Source organism: Podospora pseudoanserina, chromosome 3 (genome assembly GCF_035222485.1).
Source record: "Podospora pseudoanserina strain CBS 124.78 chromosome 3, whole genome shotgun sequence".
NCBI classification, from domain to species: Eukaryota; Fungi; Ascomycota; class Sordariomycetes; order Sordariales; family Podosporaceae; genus Podospora; species Podospora pseudoanserina.
The window spans coordinates 450,152-471,767 of record NC_085922.1 but is presented as its reverse complement, the minus strand read 5'-3'; the positions used below and the strand labels follow the sequence as shown (position 1 = coordinate 471,767).

At 51.3% G+C, this 21,616-nt stretch overlaps 9 protein-coding genes and 2 non-coding genes across 11 annotated transcripts; 7 read left to right on the top strand and 4 right to left on the bottom strand.

The window, feature by feature from the left end:
- Positions 1–44: 44 nt before the first annotated feature.
- On the top strand, positions 45–2,343 carry QC764_301480 (uncharacterized protein; the record flags this gene model as incomplete). Its single annotated transcript, XM_062945277.1, has 3 exons — positions 45–465; positions 522–1,036; positions 1,102–2,343. The coding sequence occupies 3 exons, from the start codon at positions 45–47 to the stop codon at positions 2,341–2,343; spliced, it is 2,178 nt and encodes a 725-aa protein (XP_062801216.1).
- A 460-nt stretch (positions 2,344–2,803) lies between these two features.
- QC764_301470 (uncharacterized protein) lies at positions 2,804–5,381 on the top strand. The gene is made up of 3 exons (XM_062945276.1): positions 2,804–4,013; positions 4,081–4,813; positions 4,876–5,381. The coding sequence occupies exons 1-3, from the start codon at positions 3,861–3,863 to the stop codon at positions 5,121–5,123; spliced, it is 1,134 nt and encodes a 377-aa protein (XP_062801215.1). The 5' UTR covers positions 2,804–3,860; the 3' UTR covers positions 5,124–5,381.
- On the bottom strand, positions 2,840–6,640 carry QC764_301460 (uncharacterized protein). The gene is made up of 2 exons (XM_062945275.1): positions 6,188–6,640; positions 2,840–6,132 (listed from the first exon to the last, which is right to left on the bottom strand). Exons 1-2 carry the CDS (start codon positions 6,424–6,426, stop codon positions 5,253–5,255), a joined length of 1,119 nt encoding a protein of 372 aa, XP_062801214.1. The 5' UTR covers positions 6,427–6,640; the 3' UTR covers positions 2,840–5,252.
- A 3,771-nt stretch (positions 6,641–10,411) lies between these two features.
- QC764_301450 (uncharacterized protein) lies at positions 10,412–10,960 on the top strand (the record flags this gene model as incomplete). Its single annotated transcript, XM_062945274.1, has 1 exon — positions 10,412–10,960. One exon carries the CDS (start codon positions 10,412–10,414, stop codon positions 10,958–10,960), a length of 549 nt encoding a protein of 182 aa, XP_062801213.1.
- A 1,142-nt stretch (positions 10,961–12,102) lies between these two features.
- On the top strand, positions 12,103–13,210 carry QC764_0048010 (uncharacterized protein; the record flags this gene model as incomplete). Its single annotated transcript, XM_062940361.1, has 4 exons — positions 12,103–12,183; positions 12,271–12,532; positions 12,613–12,719; positions 13,100–13,210. 4 exons carry the CDS (start codon positions 12,103–12,105, stop codon positions 13,208–13,210), a joined length of 561 nt encoding a protein of 186 aa, XP_062801212.1.
- Positions 13,211–13,753: 543 nt separating this feature from the next.
- On the bottom strand, positions 13,754–13,825 carry QC764_0048000. The gene has a single exon. It is a non-coding gene; the product is annotated as a tRNA-Cys (tRNA).
- A 171-nt stretch (positions 13,826–13,996) lies between these two features.
- QC764_0047990 (uncharacterized protein) lies at positions 13,997–14,335 on the top strand (the record flags this gene model as incomplete). Its single annotated transcript, XM_062940360.1, has 2 exons — positions 13,997–14,179; positions 14,231–14,335. The coding sequence occupies 2 exons, from the start codon at positions 13,997–13,999 to the stop codon at positions 14,333–14,335; spliced, it is 288 nt and encodes a 95-aa protein (XP_062801211.1).
- A 782-nt stretch (positions 14,336–15,117) lies between these two features.
- Positions 15,118–17,863, top strand: QC764_301440 (uncharacterized protein; the record flags this gene model as incomplete). The annotated part of the gene is made up of 2 exons (XM_062945273.1): positions 15,118–15,890; positions 15,954–17,863. 2 exons carry the CDS (start codon positions 15,118–15,120, stop codon positions 17,674–17,676), a joined length of 2,496 nt encoding a protein of 831 aa, XP_062801210.1. The 3' UTR covers positions 17,677–17,863.
- A 215-nt stretch (positions 17,864–18,078) lies between these two features.
- QC764_0047970 lies at positions 18,079–18,164 on the bottom strand. Its single transcript has one exon. It is a non-coding gene; the product is annotated as a tRNA-Asp (tRNA).
- A 1,092-nt stretch (positions 18,165–19,256) lies between these two features.
- On the top strand, positions 19,257–20,817 carry QC764_301436 (uncharacterized protein; the record flags this gene model as incomplete). The annotated part of the gene is made up of 4 exons (XM_062945272.1): positions 19,257–19,813; positions 19,879–20,071; positions 20,156–20,422; positions 20,494–20,817. 4 exons carry the CDS (start codon positions 19,257–19,259, stop codon positions 20,815–20,817), a joined length of 1,341 nt encoding a protein of 446 aa, XP_062801209.1.
- Positions 20,818–21,204: 387 nt separating this feature from the next.
- On the bottom strand, positions 21,205–21,552 carry QC764_301433 (uncharacterized protein; the record flags this gene model as incomplete). Its single annotated transcript, XM_062945271.1, has 1 exon — positions 21,205–21,552. One exon carries the CDS (start codon positions 21,550–21,552, stop codon positions 21,205–21,207), a length of 348 nt encoding a protein of 115 aa, XP_062801208.1.
- Positions 21,553–21,616: the final 64 nt, after the last annotated feature.

The following is a 21,616-nucleotide window of genomic DNA, read 5'->3' as shown; positions in this document are numbered from 1 at the left end:
CCTCTACCGCGGAAAACCGCCTGCCTTGAGGATCATCGCTCACAATGTCACATTCGTGGAACGAGAACGAGGCCATCGGCATCGAGACCTCGACTTGGGTTCGGTCGACGGACGTGTCCCAAGCCAACTATCCCTCCAAGAAAACCAACAACAAGCACGACAATGAGGAAAAGTTCGACAGGAACGCAATCGACGGCGGTAATTTGCAGGCCCGTATCCAAGCCCTTACCGACTCCGAGGAAACGTCCTCGGTTCTTTTCTGTCCTCATATGTGGCAGCGTTACCTTGTGAGGTTCGTCGCGTTTACAGCTACTCTACCGGCGGTGCTTCTGCTATGGGCTGCCTATTACCAGGGACGCACTATTGTCTCTTACTGGACAGGCGATGAGTCAAGCTACATTGCCCTGTCAAGATTGCAAATGCTCTCGGCAACGCTGTTCTTTCTTGTCGAGATTCTGTGGGCCGGTAAGTTTGCTACCTATGTGTCGTATTTTGAGGGGGATAGTCTAACAGAGATTTAGTTGACCAACTACTCGTTGCGTGGCAAATCAAAAGCTACAGCTTTTTCGGCACCTGGCGTCCTCGTCTTCGGCTGTTGGGCGAGAACAATCTCCCGTCTGTCGATGTGGTTATTTGTATTTGCAAAGAATCGGAAGCTATGGTCTACGGAACAGTTCTTGCTGCTTTCGATCTCGATTATCCTCTCGACAAACTGAGGGTCATTGTAACCGACGATGGCGGAGACAGCGCGGTAGAGAGCGGACTTGCTGCGCTCCGAAGCAGAGTCGGAAATGTATTCTACACCTCGAACTACGACAAAGCAACGGAGAAGCCTCCTGGAGTCAAAGCCGCCAATCTCAACAATGCCCTTCAGTTCATCGACAGTCTTCCTGGAGGCAGAGCGGAGTTGATCGCCGTGCTGGATGTAGACATGATTCCCGACAGAGCATGGCTCAGAGCAACGATTCCCCATTTTTACCCAGCTGGGGGATATCAGGAGGACGGAAAAGAGATAGGTTTGGTTTGCGGGGTTCAGGTACGATTTTGATCATTTGGAGTATGCGGTGGTGTTGGAAATCTCAACTAACAACTAACTTGTAGACTTTCTACAACATTCCCGACAACGACCCAACCAACCAATCCAATTCTCTCCGTGTCAAATGCTACCACCCCATCCAAGATCAAGCGGGGAAGGGCCAATGCGCCGGGTCAGGCTGGGTCATGCGCCGGAAAGCCCTGGATGACTTACCTGGTGGGCAGTTTCCGACAACCTGTGTCTGCGAGGACTTCTACACGCAGTTTCTTCTGGGCCAAACCAACCACTGGATTACCGCCGCTGTTGCCGAGTATTTGCAATGTGGCCTGGTCCCTGATACCTACCAGGCACAACTCAAGCAATACACTCGCTGGTACCTCAGCAACCTTGCCGTGCAGGACCTTCATCAACTCTCAGGGCACTCCTGGATATCTCTCTTGGAAAAGCTGGTTTGGAAAGCGCCCGTTACCATGGTTGGGTTGATGATGATGCATCTGAAGCCTCACCTCGCCACCCTTCAGCTCATCCTTTTCCCTCTCCTCTTTCTTACCAAGACCCCGCTCATTGTTACGTCTCCCGACAGATCAGAGGAGCTGATCCGGTTGCTCAGGATTCATGCCGGTTCGGTATTCTTTTCCTATCTCCATCACGTTCACGTCGGCGTCATGGCAGGGTATAGAGCCTCGATCATGGATTGGGGCATGACAAAGTGGCTAAGCCCGCATTACACAGTTGCTTACATGAAGACATACTTCCCGGGGCTATTCAACTCCACTCAGTCAAAGAAATCCAGCGCCGCTGCCTTCGTCTCAACTGGCAGTCTCAAGGACAAGCTCTTCGAACGCTTTCCAGCGCGGCGGGGAGGCCTGTCGAAGAGACTGAACCACATCCTTCTTGAGTGTGGTGTCTGGATGCACTGTGTGGCTGTCACAGCCATACTCGTCACGGCCTGGGTCGCTGTGAAGAATCTTCCCGAGGCCTCAAACAACACGGAGAAGCTCCTCAATATTCTGCTCTGGGTTTTCTGGCCCTCAAATCAGGCTTTCATTGTTCTTACGATAGCCTGCTTTACTCCGATCAAGTACGCCATTTGGCCCCCCAACGTCGGCGAGAACCATGACTTGCTCCAGAAGGTCCACAACGGACCGGGGGCGCCCACCGCTTTTCTATTCCGCCCCAGAGAGGAGGCAAAGCGCTGGGAGGAGAGAAGTAATCCGATTTGGGGTGGAGGGCTGGATTTCGTGACGGTTTACACCATTTGGGGTATCTGGGCCGGGTTGGTGTTCATTTGGGCCTGGTGGCTCTAGGCGTTTTCTTTTGATTCTCGGCTTCCTTAAAAGCTGGAGGGAAGAGCATTCAGTTTACATTGGCGAGTGCATAGTGCTCAAACTGATACCTTGGGTCCTTACTTGATTCATAGATCTACCAATAGCTAGCAGATACCAGCGTTGATTCGTACACATATTTTGATCCTTCCACTCGGTGTTGTGATACGTGGGCCCGCATGAGGCTTCACCGAAATAAGGTACATTTCGGTCCCCCGGGTTTTCTTCCGCGCTATATGTTTACATACCTATCAAAAATTCACCTTCAGGAGCAAGCATGGCGTCGTTCTCTTGACGATGACTAAGCGAGAATTACCCCTGAATAGAAGCCTGGCGTTCCCCCAACACTAAGAATGACGTCAACAGTACTTGCGACGAAGACACTCACTACAATTTTTCATGGACAAAGGCTCCTCTTACATTCTAGCACGCAATATGTTTGGGAAAATTCACAGGGACAACTGAAGTTCCCAGGAATGAACAGATTAGGGCTTCTGTTCATACTTCACTGGTTAGACCAAGTGCCTTGGGCACAACGTATCTACCTACTACTTATACAACTTCCCACCCACGTTGACTAATTTCTCTTTCATGTTCATTGATAGATCACAACGCCAATCCCATAAACGTCTCCAAAGCCCTTCGCGAAAGGTCTTATCTCCGGACCCAGTAACCACAGCTCGCCGTGATCCCCGGACTTAACCCGTCCTTAAACACCACCCAAGATACAAAACGGCGGGGACAAGCCTTGTTCTCTTCAACTCACCCCGTCCCAAGGAATTGCGTGCTTTCTTGGGGAAGTTTATCAAATTCAACGAGACTGCCAATCCAAGAAGAAAAAAAAACATGTGCTGTCCACTACGCACCAACAAACCGATGGGCGGCACTAGTCGCCGATACGCGATATGACGTGATTCGCTCCGCGTCTAGCAACATCAAGCATCGCTCCATACACAAGCTCTCCCAGGACCCTCTAAGCCTTCCATCCGACGTAAAGGCCGTTGCCCGTTTGTCCATTGCCGTTCACGGTCCCGGCTTGCCTCGCAGTTCTTATCAGATGTGACGGATTGGTGGGATAAGCCACAATCGGCACTGGTTAGAGGCACCCTTGCCTGCCACGAGTTTGGCATGAACCGTCCACCTTTCTGATCAGCAGGGTAGGAGAGAGACCGGCAGGGACAGGTGCCGTACCACCAAAAGCCGAAGAAGAGCTCGTCGACTGGAACGGCCAACTGTTTGCGCAATCCTATCCATGTGCTATGCCATCCTCTGATGACCCATCTTAGCCCACCCTTTCTTGCCAATCCAACCCCCGCATAGTTCGGGAGCGGGATGTCGTGATCTGGGGTAGAGGACGTACTGCCTTGAAGGGACTGTCGGAAGCTTATAAGTAGGAGGGTAATGTCGCGTGTGCTGGAAAGACGGATCTGAATTCTATCCAAAGCAGTTCGAGACTTGAGAGTCTGAGATTGTTTCACCATATACACTTCACAGACACAATGGCCCCCTCCGCTGTGGAAACTGAGACCACCACAGTTCCCAACATCGGCACTTTGAAGCTTAACGCCACCACGGGTCCGTACAAGGAGATTGCCACAACCAAGTTCGATAAGGATGCTGAAGCCGGCCTGAAGGGCCACAAAGCCGCCAAGGTATGCCGTTGATACAGCGTTAGACTTCATGTCTGCCCTTCGCATTGCTGACCTTCCCATCTCCTAGTACCCGCACTACCTCCCAACTTGGAACCCCAACGACAAGTACCCCCCACTCCAGCCGTTTGAGCATTACGAGCACGGCAAAGACGCGGACCCATCCTTCCCCAACCTTCTCCCTGAGAGCACAGCCGTCACCCACCTCACCCCAACCATTGGCACCGAAGTCAAGGGCATCCAGCTCTCCACCCTCAGCGACGCCGGCAAAGACGAGCTCGCCCGCTTCGTTGCCGAGCGCAAGGTCGTCGCCTTCCGCGACCAAGACTTCCGCGATCTGTCAATCGAGCAAGCCCTCGAGTTCGGCGGTTATTTCGGCAGACACCACATCCACCCCACCAGCGGCGCGCCAGAAGGCTACCCCGAGATCCACCTCGTCCACCGCGGCGCAGGCGACAACTCAGTCGACAAGTTCTTCACCAACCGCACCTCGTCCGTAGCCTGGCACTCCGACGTCTCCTACGAGGCCCAGCCTCCTGGAACCACCTTCCTGTACATTTTCGACAAGCCCGAATCTGGCGGCGATACCCTCTTCGTCAACGCCGCCGAGGCCTACAACCGTCTCTCGCCTGCCTTCCAGGAGCGTCTTCACGGCCTCAAGGCCACCCATTCTGCCCACGAGCAGGCCAATGCTTCGGCCTTGAGGGGCGGCATCGTCCGCCGCGAGCCCGTGATCCACGAGCACCCCATCATCAGAACCCACCCCGTCACAGGCGAGAAGGCCATCTACGTCAATCCTCAGTGTAAGCACCCCTGTCTCTTTGCATGATTGTTTGCAACATCCGCTGATGGTGTTCGTGTCCAGTCACCCGTGACATCGTCGGCCTCAAGAAGGAGGAGTCCGACGTCCTCCTCAAGTTCCTCTACGACCATCTCGCCTACGGCGCCGACTTCCAAGCCCGTGTCAAATGGGAGGAAGGCACCGTTGTCGTTTGGGACAACAGAGTTACCCAGCACTCGGCGCTGATCGACTGGAAGAATGCCCAGCGGAGACATCTGGCGAGACTGACGCCCCAGGCGGAAAGGCCGTTTGAGACTCCTTATAAGGGTTGAAGAGACAACAAGGCGGGTCATGCTGTAACATCTTTGTCGTTTCTTTTTTCTTGTGTATGGGTAGCGTGCATATCAATCTCAGACTGAAGTTGAGTCCTCTTTCAATCAATCGTAGCAACAGGTTCTCACTCAGACAAATGCAATATCGTCAAGGGCTGCTTCCTGAGTTTCGGATTTGATTCCTGGCTGTGCTCTGGATTCTCGGCGCCGTCTTTGTTCTAGTCTTCTAGCACGAATACGAGAAAGGAAATCATTGTCGTCGTCGTCGTCCTCCTCTTTCTTTGTATCTTGAGTTGCCTGTCTTTGAGACTGCTCTGGCGGACGTGACATCGCTCTTGATGGCTCAATGGTAGCAGCGCGGGATCTTGCTCTGGGCTGCGGAGCAGGAAAGTCAGCGAATGATGTTTCCTGAGCTGCTGTCATTTCGCGCTTGATGGATGGCTGTGTCGACGCTCGCCTGATTGGCCAAGGTGCTTGGCTGTCTAGATCATCAGAGTCTGGGGTTGGCTCTCGCTTGATCGGGACCGAGAAGGTTGACTCTGCCCTCCTCAAACCAGGGGGAGCCATGCGTCCACTTGAAGGGCTTGTTTCCCGGAGGCTTGAGCCCTGGAGCAGGGATGAAACCGAAGTCAGCGGTACAGCTTGCTTACGCGGGCTGTCCATTAGTCCCTGGAGGGAATTCGGATTCGGCTGCTTTCGTGACGGTGCTCCCTCATCATCGGTATCACTTGTTGTCTGAGGGGATAGTCCCTTCAGCTGAGTGATTCCCTTTCGTTGTTTCGATGCAATGTTGAGCGCAGCATGGCGGCGCTTGACCATTTCGGTCATCTCGCCAGTGACGGGGCGTGAGATGTTCGAGATGGTATCAGCATTCTGGGATCTGGCGAGGCCTTTCAGACGCTGGTATTCTGCCGCGTGAAGATGGCGCGTAAACTCGCCAGCTACTGCGAGGAATTCATCCTCTACCATGCGATAACGGTCGTCATGGTCGACACCTTCAATCATGAGCCTGGTCGGCATAATTAGCGGTTTGTTTGTAGAGCAATGCAGGGCCCGAGACTTACTCCTCACTTGGCGGTTCTGGCGGTGGCGATGTTGAGGGTGAACGACCTCTGCGACCAGCGCTGGGTCTAGGAGCGTCGAATCTTTCATGCGACGATCTCGGGTTTGGCGCGGCTGTCGAAGGCCTTGAGGGGCGATTGGAAGGAGCCGGGCTGCGAGTTGATGTTGGGTTGGGACTCTGTCTGGTTTCCACCGATGTCTGTCCATCTCGATTGATCTTCCACGGGAGTTGACGAGGCATGGCGCTTGTCACTGCGCGTCTTCAGGCCGTCTGCTGTTCTTCACACCTTTGGGAGCAAGGTTGAGTCGGAGGTTGGGTGTCGCGTTATCTATTTCAAGCATAAGTCTAGCAAAATGGAAAAAGGCGCTATGTGATTTGGTCAGAATATGATTAAAAGCCTGTGTTCTCTGCAGACAATGTGAGCTGTTTGTTATCTTTTACATGCCTAGTCGTTTCAAGAAAAGATGGAGAGAAAGGGGAAAATGAGAGATGCGTGGGTTAGACACCAGTGCTGAGTCAGCAAACAGCCAACACTGGACCACTGGGGGTGTGCCGCAAAGAGACCAAGATATATGTATAATGCATGTGAAGAATAACTCATCTGTTCAATAGCTTAGATCCAGGCAATTTCTTGAATCACAGGAACTGCTTCTAGATCAATCACCGCGACACAAGTCTCTTACAGCTCGCCGAGCCTTCCAAAAGACCACCTTTAAGGGTTCGGGTTATGGCTGCTCTCATCGTCTATGACTTGTTCCATCGACTGAACTCTATGATTCAGGTTTCAAACGAATACAGATAGATTACTTTGAGCATGATTTCTATTATTGTTGCATGTCTAATCTATACTTGCTCCCATTGTCTACCCAGCTCACCTTTTGGTTCCGTGTAAAACAAAGGGAAATTGAGATTGTCATGGGTTGTCTCAGTACGGGAGTAACATTACACAGAATCAACGGGTTTTGTCTTCGGGAGCACCATCACACGTGGAGAGTTGCATGGTAGAATCTCCAATAGGGTATTCGAAGTGAGTGACGAGTGCAACAGCCCAGCGTCTGGTTTGGTGCCGGGCATCGACGAGGCTTTTATTCTGGCTCTAGGCTCCAGGTTGAGCGACTTTCATCCCGTTAGAAAGTCGCAGAGAAGATATGGACGGGATCAAAATGGCAGGAGCAGGCAAGGTTGCCTGCTTTCACCGGGCAAGTGGTTGTCGGTTGTGGCAGTGGCCACAACATGGAAGCGGTAAGTACACAATAGTTGCTCCTGCCCGACCTGACTGGGCGGTTCCATCTGAAAAGTGCCTCCAGACAGTCGCACGGCAGCAGAGTGCAAACTTCGATAAGGTAACCCGGTGTTTCCAACCAACAACGGCGGGGCCTGTCACTGCTTTCCTCTGTCCTGCAGTCACGTCATCCATCACCAACCAACACAAAGAAGGCAAGAATGGGGGACTCGGATGAAGACATCAACATCTCCAACGGCACCTGCTACTGGGGTCCTGGTGAAGAGTCACACTCGAATTTTATATCTTGTGGCAATGTTGCTTTTGGACACGTCCAGTGCTGTGGGAAGGCTGGTTTCTGCTTCGCCGAGGGCCACGCTTGCTTTAGCTATGGTGGGGGCCTCACCTACATGGCGGGCTGCACCGACAGCACATACGAGGACTCAAGCTGCCCCAATGAGAAGATTTATTCAGACCAGCCATGGATGGGAATGGTTTTCTGCAATCGACCGTCGATGAGGATGGCAGAGGTCTGTGGTATGTTTAGGTTGGATGACCAGGAAATGGCCCACCCACGGATATGGACCACCACCCCCACACCAGCCACACAACCTTGATGAGATTACCCCTGAATGCTAACACTGCCCACAACAAGACCAATATTGGGTCAATTTCTATGGAAGTTATACCAAAATGTAGCTCAATCACTGTCAGAGTCAGACATTTCGTCTGCTTCCCTCTTACGCCGGGTTTGAACCCGATAACGTGTGCTACGCCGCACAGGCTCGGCTGGCTCCGGCTGCTCCACATCCTCCTTAGGCACCACTTCTTCCTCCACCACCCTCCCTTCAATACGAGCCTCTTCCAGGTCACAAAGCCTTACAACTTGGAATTCGAATCTTCTCTATTCAACTTGCGCCTTTTCTTTGCGTCCTGGGCTTTGTGGGCGTTTTGTTGGTGCCTTGCCGCATCAGCTTTGTGGATGGATACCTCAGATCTCAGTGTGAGTATAGTACTGGTGAGAGTCCTTGCCGCAAGCCGTTTCCCGGCCGGCGTATGGTTCTTGAGTAGGTCCTTGACCTTCTTGGCCACCTGGGAATCCCCCACGGTATGGAAAGTAGGTGTTTTTGAAGAGAGATCCAACGGCACCACAGGGACTACCACCTGGCTTGAAGAGAGCGGTTTGCGCCTACGTATGGGCCATAATCCTGTCCCACGCTAGCCGCCGGCAATATTCTCTTTCCTGAAGCCCTGCTTGCGGGCAAGGTCATACAGCCGGACCAAGTCGACCTTACCGTCAGGCGTATAGTTGGTGAGGGCGTCGTTTACAGCTATAAGCCTCTTATACGCCTTCTTCACACTGGAAAAGCAGCCAATATTAAGGGGTTGAAGGACGTAAGAGTAGTGGGGGGTAGGAAAAGAAGGTAAATATTACTCCTGTAGCACCGGATCATGAAGTCGTTAGTGGTATGTGAGCTATGGCTATCGCAAATAAGAAGACGTGGTTCTAATGGATCCTCAAGTTTAGTCCTTAGTATAAAGACCTCTTTAAGCCATCCAACGGCCAGGTCATTACTAGTCTAACCGTTCGATAATACAGCTATATACTAGTCCTTATCGAATTGGTCCTTGAACCATTACTTTTAAAGGTCTTAGCCTTTAAAGATTACCCCGGGGGGAAGGACTCTCCCATCCTAGGAGATACACTCTAGTGTAGTAGTCCAGGTCCTTTTTCTATTCTGTTTAACGTATATAGACTTTTTATCCCTCATTGAAGACCCCACAACCAAGCCGTTCTCTCCCTAACCTTCCATTATTCCTACTTCATTATGGTTATACCTGTTCTTGGGCTTAATCTAGTTAACGGTAGAATATAGGTCAGAGAACTTATTGATATTCTCCGGGGTAGCTTCGTTGACTCTGGCGTAGTCAATCTTCTTTCCTACCTTTGTTTTGATACTGGGATGACGGCCAATAAAGCGGGTTACCTAGTGCTTCCCAATGGAGTAGATATCGGCTTGTTCAGCCAGTATACTGGCCGCCAGAGCTCTTACGTTGGCGTGGGTGGGAGCGTAGCCAAGGCTTTCCTGACGAAGGATCCATTGAACGATGAGGTCTTCCTGGCCCTGAGTAAGCCGCTGTTGATTTTCATGGGCCTGTTTACAAACCTGTGTTCCTAAGATGCGGTGCCTCAGTGTAGAACGTGGAACCCCGTGCTTGTCGGACGCTTGGCGCTGGCTTATACCAGCAAGAATGTCTTGTTCGGCATTTGCGAGATCTTCCTCGGTATATTTGGCCATTAATGGGTACCTGGAGCAAAAAGAAGAAAAAGAAATGGTCCATTTTTTGACCTCTGGGGGTGGAATATAAAGTTGGGGGGGGGCTTTCGGAGGTCCAGGGTTGTTGAGGGTTTAATGTGGAAAATGGCACTGGTAAGGTCAAGCCAATGTGGGCCACCTCTGTGGGTGGGCCATTTCCTGGTCATCCAACCTACACTGTAGCCAACTTCATGGTAAGGCCCTTCTTACTGACCATTCGAAGGGTTGGGTGTGCAGAAAAAGGGAAGCCTAAAGCCCTTCGCAACAAAGAGCAGGAATCTGATGATCTTTGCTTGTGCAGTGCAGTGCCGAGGCGAGTCCTGCCATCGAATCCCGTATCGTCTTGACGGCAAAAAACCAAATCGGCAATCGCTTTGCAAGTCTCCCACTGAACCTGGGAGATTCTATACAGTGGAAAGACAGCTTTACTCCAACAGGAACTAGAACAACCGAGGAGGTAACCATTATCACCTCTGACTCGTTGTTGACCACTACCACGTCTGACTTGTCGTCGGCGACTTCTTCCAACACCGATACCGATTTGGCCTTTGCCTCATCTGCAACGACAACCAATGAATTCCAGGCCGTCCCTTCAGCCACTGAAACACCTGTTGTCGCCGCGCCCTTCGGGGGTCTTGGAACGGCAGAGAAGGTCAGCATTGCTTTCGGAGCGGTTGCGGGCTTAATGCTCATTTTGGGTGCCTTGTTTGCCGTTCGTACTCTCCGCCATCGAAGGCACGTTAATGATTCGGTTGCTGGAGCGGATCACGGGGAGCATGCTAATTGGGAGAAGGGTGAGGTAGCGGCCGAGTTGACTACAGAAAAGTCACCAGTGGTCGGCGAGCTATCTACGGACAGTAAGGCGCGCCCTGAGACTCTGAGATCAGAGCTCGCAGCCAGCTCGCCCACGTCTCCACACTCTTCACGTCTATCTGAATTGTCAGGCCATGGCATGGGGAGACCTGCCATGCATCACCAGCCCTATACAGCGGGCATGTCACCGCCATATGCTTACCCCCCAGTATTCTCTTCACAGGGCTATCCAGCCCAAGGCAACTACGCCACAAGCTTTCCCCAGCATGGCTACTCTGCCCACTACACCCACCAAGGTTATCCGGCATTCGTCAGCACAGAGTTGGAGCCACACTCAGCTCACTTCGGTCATGATACGGGTCAAGAGGACAACATGGGTAGCCAAGCACCGCAGCACAGTGCTATGGAGTTGCCGAGCTAGAAGTGCTCGGTTGCTGGTACAGTGGTACTTCTTATACGTGTGAGATGAATATAGGAGGAAACAGTACATGGTGAACCAACACCATTAGCAGCAAAGTCGGGATTTACCAACTACCTTTATTCACGTATCTTACAAATCTTGTCTTTTTGCATCGATGTATGCAGCTGTATAAATGCAATGCGCGAAGCACTGCTGGTCCACAGTGAGATGCAGTGCATATGCCAAATAAAATTCATGCCAGGGGTTGAAAAAACAGTTCTCACTAGCTAAGGGCAGTCAAGATGCCTCCAAGATATCCAAATTCAAACAATGTGAACCAACACCTAGGTCTTACGCTCGCAATAACTTCCAAGCGTACGCAAACGGTACATTAGCCAACATTACATGGTACAGCTTAACCATGACCTGAACACTATCCCCGGTCACATCTCACTAAACAACCTGCCCGACGGCTTCTTGGCATCGGCGAGGAAGCCCTGACCACATTGATTCCATGTCGATGCCTTTTACCATCCCCTGAGAGGACAACAAGGTTCAGGTCGTTGGCGAGCGCCGCGCCTGGAAGATCAGCGTAGGCCATGGTGACCTTGAAGGTTGGAGCCTTTGCGTCCACACCGTTCCTATCATTTTCTACAGCAGCGAGGTTGAGGATTGGAAACGACTCTTCTGGTCTCTTCGGAAATGGAGCCAATCCCGTAGCCTCCCGTTCCTGGGATATCGGGTTCGATCATGGCGATGGTTTCCGCGACGTTGACACGCCCCTGATCTGGCGTTGGCAGTGTTGTTTCCGGTGCCTCGCCAGCCAACATACCCACTTACATAGTCTTTCCATAAGAGAGAGACTCCACCTACATAGTTCTCATATTCCCGGTTGCAAATCTTTCCATTGCATCAGTGGTCGCAGTAGATAGTTCGGGAAAACACCTCTGGTTTAAGCCATATGCCTGTGGCTGACACAAGTATAGCTTAGCTCGGGTTGGGGAAGCGCCGGAGTAAACAGCTACGTCACCGTCTGCTCCAACAACGCAGTCTTCGGACTTTATCCCTTCGAGTCCGACTTTGACGTCGCTAACTTTGTCGCCACCATCGCCAGCCACACCTCCGAGACCTCGGCCTCGGTCCTCTCGCCGTTTTCCGTCAACATGACCGAGACATACACCATCTCGGCGACATTTTGCCGCCCCGGGCACGAGAAACCGGATCCAAAGGGTAAAATAACGGCGGTGATTTGGAACACATGGGCTAAACTTTGACCGGACGTATGTGCTTGGATCCTTTTTCATTGTGAAATGGTTACTATCCCCAGCCAGCTGCTGACCAAGGGCTACTCAATCTTTTACTATGACCGGTTGGGTGTGGAGAAGTCGGAACAAGGATTGGGTTATGTTGCGCAGCTATCGAACCAAGTGGCCATATTGACCGAGTTGGCAAAGCTGGTCAAGGGCGGGCATTATGTCGGTGGTACCGGGCGGCCTTCGAAAACTGTGCTTGTTGGGCATGGTTTTGGAAGCGCGATCTCATCCGAGGTTGTGAGGAAGAACAGGAAGCTGGTTGATGGGGTTGTTTTGACTGGTAGGCTCCGTCCGAAGACTGCGTTTTCTCTATACGAGGAGATGGGGGGGTTGACAGATTGGATTGGCGGAACACCACAGGCTTCAGTTACAACTCGACTCATCTGAACGGGCTGGAGTTCCTTGAGGCAGCTGACGTCCAGATCGCTGCCCACCAGAAACCGGGTAAATCGAGGCAACTCGATACGGTATGTGCCCGCGAAAGTGCTTCCATGGCTCTTCGGGATGGTTTGATTTCAAGATGGTTGGTGGCACGACCTTGGCAGAACCAGGATGTTCACACCACTAGCAATGCGGTGTGCATCGCTCCCGTAGTTCAAGGCTTGGTTGAAACTGTAACGACATGGCGCTCCTGCAGTCCAGGCAGTGTGCGCAGTTGAATATATTAAAAGATTGAGATTAACCGACCGCATTTCCACAGATACTCTCAGGGAAATATGATTTCCCTTACTGTATGGCAGAGTGAGTCAGTTTCTTTTTACCATAGAACTCCAGCCATTAACAGGTAGAAAACAGTTGCGATGGTGTCCTTGGAAAACCCGGGGCCAGTATTTTCTCAAAAGCGAAGGCATTCAAGGCCATCAGCTTGCCCCGAACGGGGCATGGCATCAACTTCCACACGACTGCTGCCAAGTCATTTGAGAAGATTACCAGCTTTCTGGCATCCAGTGGTCTTTGAAATATACCTGGTCCAGGACAGGCGACTGATGATTGGAAAGGCACGGCGGGGCTGTCATACCTCCAAAGGTCGTTCAAAAGCAGTCGGAGCCGATATAGGAGGATACTTGGAGGGTTCTGGACACAGATAGCGTAGTATTGAGTAACTACGTCAAAATGACAGTGTTGTTAAACCGACATGCGTGCGGACTATGGTTCGGTGGCATTTGCCTGCTACATAACGGTGGCATCCTTTCAAGATGATAAGCTGCCGATTTCCGAGGTCGAATGGGGGAGTCCGAGCTGCGTCATCAGTGTGGGTGTTGTGAATGTGGAGGGTCGATCGTTTACATGCGTATTTTAAGGAATGGTCTAGCGGTCCCGTGGAACAAATCCTACTGTTCGATGATGTGAGGCGGCAGTGTGGTGATCATGTTGTGGAGTGCGGCGGGTTGCAGTTGCCGGAGCTATTGACCGAGCATGACGTTTGCTGATTTTGGTTGGATATGCTTGTTATATAATACCAAGTTTCCAAAAGTTTTACATCAAACAAATCAAAATCCCAGGACGAATAGCTCAGGGGTAGAGCAACCGGCTGCAGTCCGGTAGGTCACGTGTTCAAATCACGTTTCGTCCTATCCTTTTGCCCATATTTTCAATATCCAGGACTTACAGTAGATGTACCTTTTGTTCATTGGCACCTTTTCATCATAGACAAAGTGTTTGTCTGGGAATCATTTGATTGATATTCAAAAACAACTGGGCTTTTATGTATGCAATGACAGATGTGGGGGAAGGAGGCTACATTATGACCGTACTTCTGCGCACTGTGCTACCGGCGTGTTGGCGCCGCATTGTGGGGCATATCTCCCAGTGGTCGAAGCCCAGTCCAACATCCCACCAAAACTGCGGATGCGGGCTTCCCTTCTCTTCTCCAATTTTTGCTTTCATCGGCAGTTTTCAAACTGCAATAATCTCCCTCCAAAGCTTTGTTTGTATCTTTGAGGTTAGGAGTGTCTGCTAGGGTGCCGATAGTAACAAGTGCCTTTGCTTGCCGAGCTTGAAGCGCGCGGCCTCGAAAATGCGGCCAATAGTCGGGCAGCCAACACCATCCAACCAACAATCCAGAGTGATTCGAGAGCGGTGATCCGAGTACCCCCGCTGCAGAACGAGTCCTCGATAATACCATCTGTGGTTGGTTCCATGGCTCTTGTCTTGCAGGATTGTCCATGAAGCCACGCAGTATCCGCACACAGCCTCCATGAACCCTGCCCTACCCGGGAACTGGCACCACTGAGCGGTGAGGAGCTATTCCGAGTGGTCTTGAATCTCGGTATTTCGGAAATGTCCAGATCTCGGTTGCTTAATGTCAGGTGTGTGCAGTAAGTAATGAGAGATACGTCTGATCGTCAACAGCCCAAGCCGGCACTGCCGCACTTGTTCGCTCCGCTCGTGCTGTTGGCCTCTGGGCTTTTGTGGGCGGATTCATCCCATGTTTGTTCCTCGCCTTCTCGGAAGAATCCCACGACTGGTCAGGTTCCCCCCCTTTTATATCCTGCCAGACCCATGAGTTATTCCCAGCCTGCAGTGCGACCAGCATTTGCACCTTCTGTTTCACAAGCCCTGTTCTTGGCAGTTGATGGCTTCCCGTCTTCAGTGTGGTGAGACAAGAGTTGACCCTGTCTGCCACCCATGCTCCTCTTATATACCGGGACTCGAGAACTGACGTGCACCCGAGTACCCCTGGGTGTTTTATTTCTTCACAAAATCTCAAGTCTGGGAAGCAGTAATCTGTGCATCTGGTGTCGGGCCTCCATGTTCACCCACGCACTAACACACGCCATCATCACCGCAAACCTAGCGAACCCATCCCGCCTTGCCACCCGAATGCAATAGGAATAGCACGTTTGCAGCTTTTGCTGAGAAGCGATGGCCTCTCACACACTTCAATACGGTCAGCAGCAATCGACAAATGCCGACTATCATGGCCTCCAACAACAGGACCCTACCTTGTCAGACCCTATTGCGCCGACTCCCGAAATGACCTCTTCCCCAGCATCCCCTCCCCTACCTCGACGTGTAACCTTTTTCCAGAGAACAGAAAGGAATGGGTCGCAAGCAGGCATTGGGCTGGGTATAAATCAACAAGGCGGGACAACAGACTACCGCCGAGTTCGACAAGCCTCCCCTTTTGGCAGTCCCCCATATGATGAGACCAAAATACCCCATGGTCTTCACCAAAACGAGTATTACGCCGGAATACCCGACACGCCCGGCTTCTATTCTCAATATCAGAACAGAGACCTGTCCCCGGATGGCCCAGAAAAGCCACCGCTACGACCACCACGTTGGTCATGGAGCTGGCTCAACGCACCATGGGTGATGTATGCCGCCATGTTTCTTGGTATCGTCTTTGCAGGCTCCCATCATGCCTTCTATGTCAGCTTGAACGGGAAGCCAGCGGATGACCAGTTGAAGATGATGAGGTTCGGCGGCTTCCTTTCGTATGCCTCTAAAGCATCCCTCTTCGCTGCCGTTTTTTTTGCGTACCGGCAACAGGTCTGGGTAACAGTGAGAAGGCGCCATTTGAGGCTCAAGACCGTCGACGGAATCTTCGCCATCAGCCAAGACTTGACAGGCTTGTTCAACACCGAGATCTGGAGGAAAAGCAAGGTGGTGATTTTCCTTGCAGTTATTATGTGGTAAGTCGCTCTTCAAAATCCATGTGTGTAAGATTTAACTGACCGTGTGCCGCCCTGAGCAAGGCTGTTTCCCCTCGTCGTCATCTTGACTCCTTCCTCTCTCACCGTCGAGCTTCGAGAAGAAGCAAAGCAGGCCGAGTGTAGCACTGTGCGGACACTCAATTTCGACACCGAACGCAAAAAGAACTGGCGGCTGGCTGATCGACTCTATGGCTACCCCGGTTTCTCGCTCTCGCTTTGGAATTGCACACTGACCAACTCGTCGGAGGTCTTCGAGCCCTACAACCAGACTTTCTACGACTACTGGGATGGCATTAGCCAGCCTGCTGATTTGGTGACAAAGCAAACCGCCTACTCCGGAAATGTCGTGCCTCGAGAAAATGTGGCTCTTGACACTTGCGGAAGGGGGTGGAATTGCAGCTATGTTATCACCTTTGAGGCACCAGGTTACAAGTGTGATGAACTAGGTCGAGGCCTGAATATGGATAACAAAGCCCTTCGAGATCGAGGAGCACCTTTTGATTCCTCTGATCTGATCCCAAAAGGAGATTATGCCTACATTGCCGATGTTATGGCCGGCGAATACGCCAGACCGCAGGTTGACACACTGGAAGGGGGCGTGCCCCTTAAAAAGCCATTTCCGAGACATTTGGGTGCCCTCCGCACAGAGCCTGTCCTTTGGATAGGACACTCGGTTCGCACAAGGCCAAACGACGCTCTGCCGCCATCCAAAAAGGACAACGCTGATTTCCAGTCCGGGTACGAACCAGTCATATTTCGATGTGAACACTACGTAACCCGGTATACTGTTCAGTTTAATCATACTTTCTCCTCCCAGTCGACTAAAGTCATCCAAAAAGAGCACTTGAAGCCCATCATCGATACCAAACTGGAGACTGCTAACAGCACTCTTTCGGATGGCACCAATGACACTACGACTGCCCAGCCTAAGAAAAATTATATTCTTCCCTATCCGGACTACGAGCTCTACCGGCTATCAGCCGCGTACCATTCCCTAGGTCTGGGTTTTCGTCAGTTTCTAAAAGGCAAGATTCATTACATCCCGTTCCCGAATCCGACCACAGATGCTACCCAGACTCGGCTCATCGACAAGGCTACTTTTCTCGCCGTTCCGAACCTCATGGACGCTGTTCAGGAGTTTTACGAGAACATCACCCTCTCGCTGCTCTCCAACCCGCAATTCATGATAGTATCATGGGCTGCGGAACCCCAGACCCGCTCCGGCGTGACAGCTTCCGAATCACCTGAAGACGACACCAGTCCGAAATACCCCTGCGTGAAAACCCGCATCGCAAACTCGTACCTGTATGTCCAGCGCGATCTGTGGATAGCCTATTCGATTGCCATCTTGGCTACCATCATCTGCGTCGGCTTGGGAACCGCGGCCCTGGCGCAGAACAACTACCATGTCAGGGATGTCAAAGTCTCCTCTGTTATAGCAGCGACCAGAGCTCCTTGCCTGGAGGAACTGCCGTGGAAGACAAGCAAATGGGGCGAGGTGCCGTGGGAGATCAAGGAGACCAGGCTGGGGTATGGGGTTATCTCTGATCGGGAGAGCGTCGGCACGCCACAGATTGGGACAGGGTTGTCGAACAGGCCAACTACGGCCAATTCGACCGGGGCCTCAACTGTTGGGAATGGGAGGGTGTATTATGGGTTTGCGCCGCCAGAGGTGCTTGAGAGGACGAGAAGAGAAACGTTTGGCCCTGAAAGGGGGAGGCCGAAGAGTAGCCCATTTTCGTTCAAGATTTGGGAGCATTCTTAGTTGCTGGTTTGCTTTCTTTCTGTTTTCCATTTTTTATCAGAGTTGATCATAGCGAGGTTGCATTTGGTTCATATCATGGTTGACATCATGGAAGGGAAGTGCTGATTAATGGTTGGAGGAATCGACAAGTTGACGGTGCTGGGTTACATAGGTACCTTATGCAAAGAGAGCGTCTAAGAGAAAGCATCCTCGTCGAACTGTGAAGTTTGAGGTAATCAACACGATGGGCTGACCCGATTTCGTATTTTAAAATGATGCATTCGGACCAATTCGCCGCGCATGGAGGAACTCGCTGTATGTACACAAGCCCACGCCCGTTTTCGTAGGTCGTACAGTCCGACAGTGATAAACACACATTTCACTCTCGAAATGCAAGCTACGACAGGTGCCAACACCTGCAAATCTTCCGTAGTATAGTGGTCAGTATGTGAGCTTGTCAGCTTCAAATGTCAACGCTCGAGACCCGGGTTCAATTCCCGGCGGGAGAGACCATAACCATCATTTTTGTTATCCACCCCAGGCTGGGTGGGTATCTGGGTGGGTATCAGGGTGGAGACTTTTTGACCCCTGAGCCCCTGAGGATAGAACTGTTTATTTTATACACACAACTCCGAACTTTTGCTTTGGATATTTCAATAACCACATCTGAAGTTAATAAGGGCTCATTGCCCTAGCTTCGTCCGGTCAGTCCCCTGTGATGGGGGCGAACGACCCTACTACCTGCGCCGCACCGAGTATCACTTGAACAAGGGTCAAGACCAAAGTCATGCTACCGAATCTGTGTTATACCGGTCGATGATAGCACGTAATCCAAAAACTCTGTTCCCTGCATGATTCAGGTTTGACGTACAGAAAATTCCAGTACTGCACTGTATCCCTTCTATCCCTAAATATCACCCAAAAGCTCCACGGCAAAACAGTTGACATTTGGGCGCTGGGGGTGGTCTTGAATATTTGTCTTTGCGGTTACCTCCCGTATCTGAGGATCTCATGAGTAAGGACTTTCCCTACTACTTGAATCAACAGATTTTGGGTGGTCGCTTTGAGTATCAGTCACCGTATTGGGATCCAATCAGTGACCCAGCCTGTAAGTCGCGACTTTCGCGATTTGTGCCCTCAGCAGACTAACGGCTTTGGTGGGTCTGATTGACTTTATCTTGATTGTCAATCCTGAAAAGGGATTTACGATAAGACAATGCCTGGCTCATCCATGGCTCGCCAATTCCAGCAAATCATTACCGCCACCAAATCGGCAAAACACTCCTGTTGGGCCTAAAAAAGTCAGTGTGGTGCAAAGCCATGGAGGACTTGGGACGGTATTCGGAAGACTTCGGACGATCCTAAAAAGAGCGCAAAAACGAGTTATCCGCGACGTTTCAGTTTTCTCCCACTGGTTTTATTCACCAAAATACTCTTAGTTTGGAGGTCTCAAACCAAACAGAAAGAACGAGAATATAAAGCAAAATGCGCTTGAGATTCCTGAGGCCCTAGGGTCTACCAAAGCCAAGAGACGGACTCCAGAGTCTGAATTATACGCAGGCAAGGTCAAGCAAAGCCGGTCCAGGAGACAATCCAAGACCATGGTAGAGATGGTGGACCACTTGAGTCTACAGCAGCTGCCGGATGCACTGCAAGAAGATCTTGAGCCTAGCAAAAAGGACCCCGATAACGCCTACTGGACATGCACAACTCCAGATACTGTAACTGACCCCGACTCGGGGTCAGTACCCCTGTCGGTGGACAAGGTTCCCGTCGTCATCCCAGTTCGGTTCCATCATCCGCTTTTACCCCTGATGTCTCAACCTCCAGATCCGCACTCCATCGTCATCTCACCAATCAGGCCGCTGGCAAATGAGACCGTCGAGGAGATTCTAAACTTGTTAACCCACGCTATTGGCTTTTATCATCTCATCAACCACCAGCTGCAGGTCATTGTCCCAGAGGACTTTGACTACCAGGAGGAGCTGCACAAGTACCCTGCTGAGTTTGGGGGATTCAAAGTCAACTTCATCCGAGAGTCTTTCTACCCAACTGCTGACAGAGCAGAGTCAACACCAGTACACCTGACAGGGGATCTTCAACAACTACAATCGGACGCCAGCCATCTACAGCGAACCAACCTGCCGCAACCGATGTGGTAGGTTAGCCTCTGACACTGTCTTTCAAAGCGGTGTTTGGGAGTATTGTACGGATTTCTTCCAGTGAAAGCAAATCCAAAGACCGGCTTGAAGGGAAGCTTGAGGTCCTTGTGATTCCTGAAGCAGACCAGACTAAAATATACATCACCGTATCAACTGATACACTTGCCATGACGGCGGTAACGGCCAAATCAGGTGCAGCAACACCTGATTGGGCTTCCAACATCCAAATTGCTTCTGCAAAACACGGTCATGAGGTAAGAGTAAGCATATCTTTAAAATGCGCATCTGAAAAGCTTCAAGGCATTGGCTAACCTTGGAATATGTACCTACCTACTTAGCTGGGGAAAGTTACAAGGGTCTTCGACCCTTCTCCTCAGCAAACCTTCCCCTCGGGCTTCACCCACGATGTCAGCTTGGTGGATACCATCGGCTGGACTGCATTGAAACCAGCAGCTAACTCATCCAAGCCGAAGTTGTCACTCCAATGGCTGTCACAAGACAAATGGCCAGGAATCAAGCACAACTCAAGCAAGCTCGCTCTCTTGGATGACAGCTTGATTGAAGATGAAGCCAAGAGCATTGGAGTAGTAGATAGTCGATGTCAGGTACGTACGTCCCTTTATCTAAGATACCAGGTACCTGATACTTACCTCCATCACTGGGTATACAACTCTAGCTACACAGATGGTCGGCCAAGGCATCTTCCGCGTCCACCAACAGAGCAGGCCCAGCCGATCTTTCAGAAACCTCTTGTCTAAAGCTCCCGCTGATCCAAGCGATGACCCAACCACTTGGAAAAACCTGGTTGCCAGATCGATCTTCTATCGAGTTCGGGCAACCTGCCAACACTAGAGTGTTTGGTCAAAGCGGAACACCAGTTTGTGTGGGAGAGGACATGCCAGACAAGACCGGGAAAATAGCCAAGGTGGCTGGGTTTTCTTCCTTTGTGCAGGTGGCATCTGACGTGCAAAGATATGATCTTGAGGGTGAAAAGCTGTAAAAGAGGCTGGAAGAGGGCCGAGTGGCGTTCTATGGGGCATTTCAGGTTCCGCCAGAGCTGAGGGATGGATATCGGGTTGCATGATAACTATGTTAGGGTCGATCTATGGTTCATGTGTTTCCTCGTTACTGCAAATCATAAACATTTACCAGAAAACATGTGTAAAAGCCAACCTTACTGACATAAAAACCCCTGCTTACTTACCCACTCCAAGCCGAATACATAGCAACTACATAAACGCATTACCGCCATCACCAAAACACCAGACTCTTCTCCCCCGCAGCCAGTTCTTTTCCCCTTTCATTCTCTCCTAATATCCCCCTTTACTTTTCCTATTCCTGTGTAACCAATTCCCCCCCCTCTTAATTCCCTTCTTGATATCCACTCCTAGTTCTCCTCCTCTCCTTCTCCCAAAAGTATCTTCTTCACCTCTCTATAGGCCTCCAGCCGGGTCGAATAATCCGGACCCTTGGGGTTCGCAAAACAAGCCCTACGGATCTTGCACTCATCCCTGTCATATCCCTCGCAAAACGCGCCCTTGCCGTCCCAGCCATTGCTGTCCTTCATCTTGATCTTCTCGAGGTTGGACTTGAAGAACTGGGTGTACTTTTCCACCAGAGGGCAACGCGGCTTCCGGGGAGTGCCGGCCGGCTTCCAGTCTGAATCGCACGAGCGGAGCATCATGATGGGAGACTGATACCCGCAGGGGTAGAGTCGGGTGATGTATTGGCACATCTTTGATGGGGTGATGCTCGTCTTTGGCGTAGGTAGTTGCGGGGATTGGCTGAGGTGTGGCAGA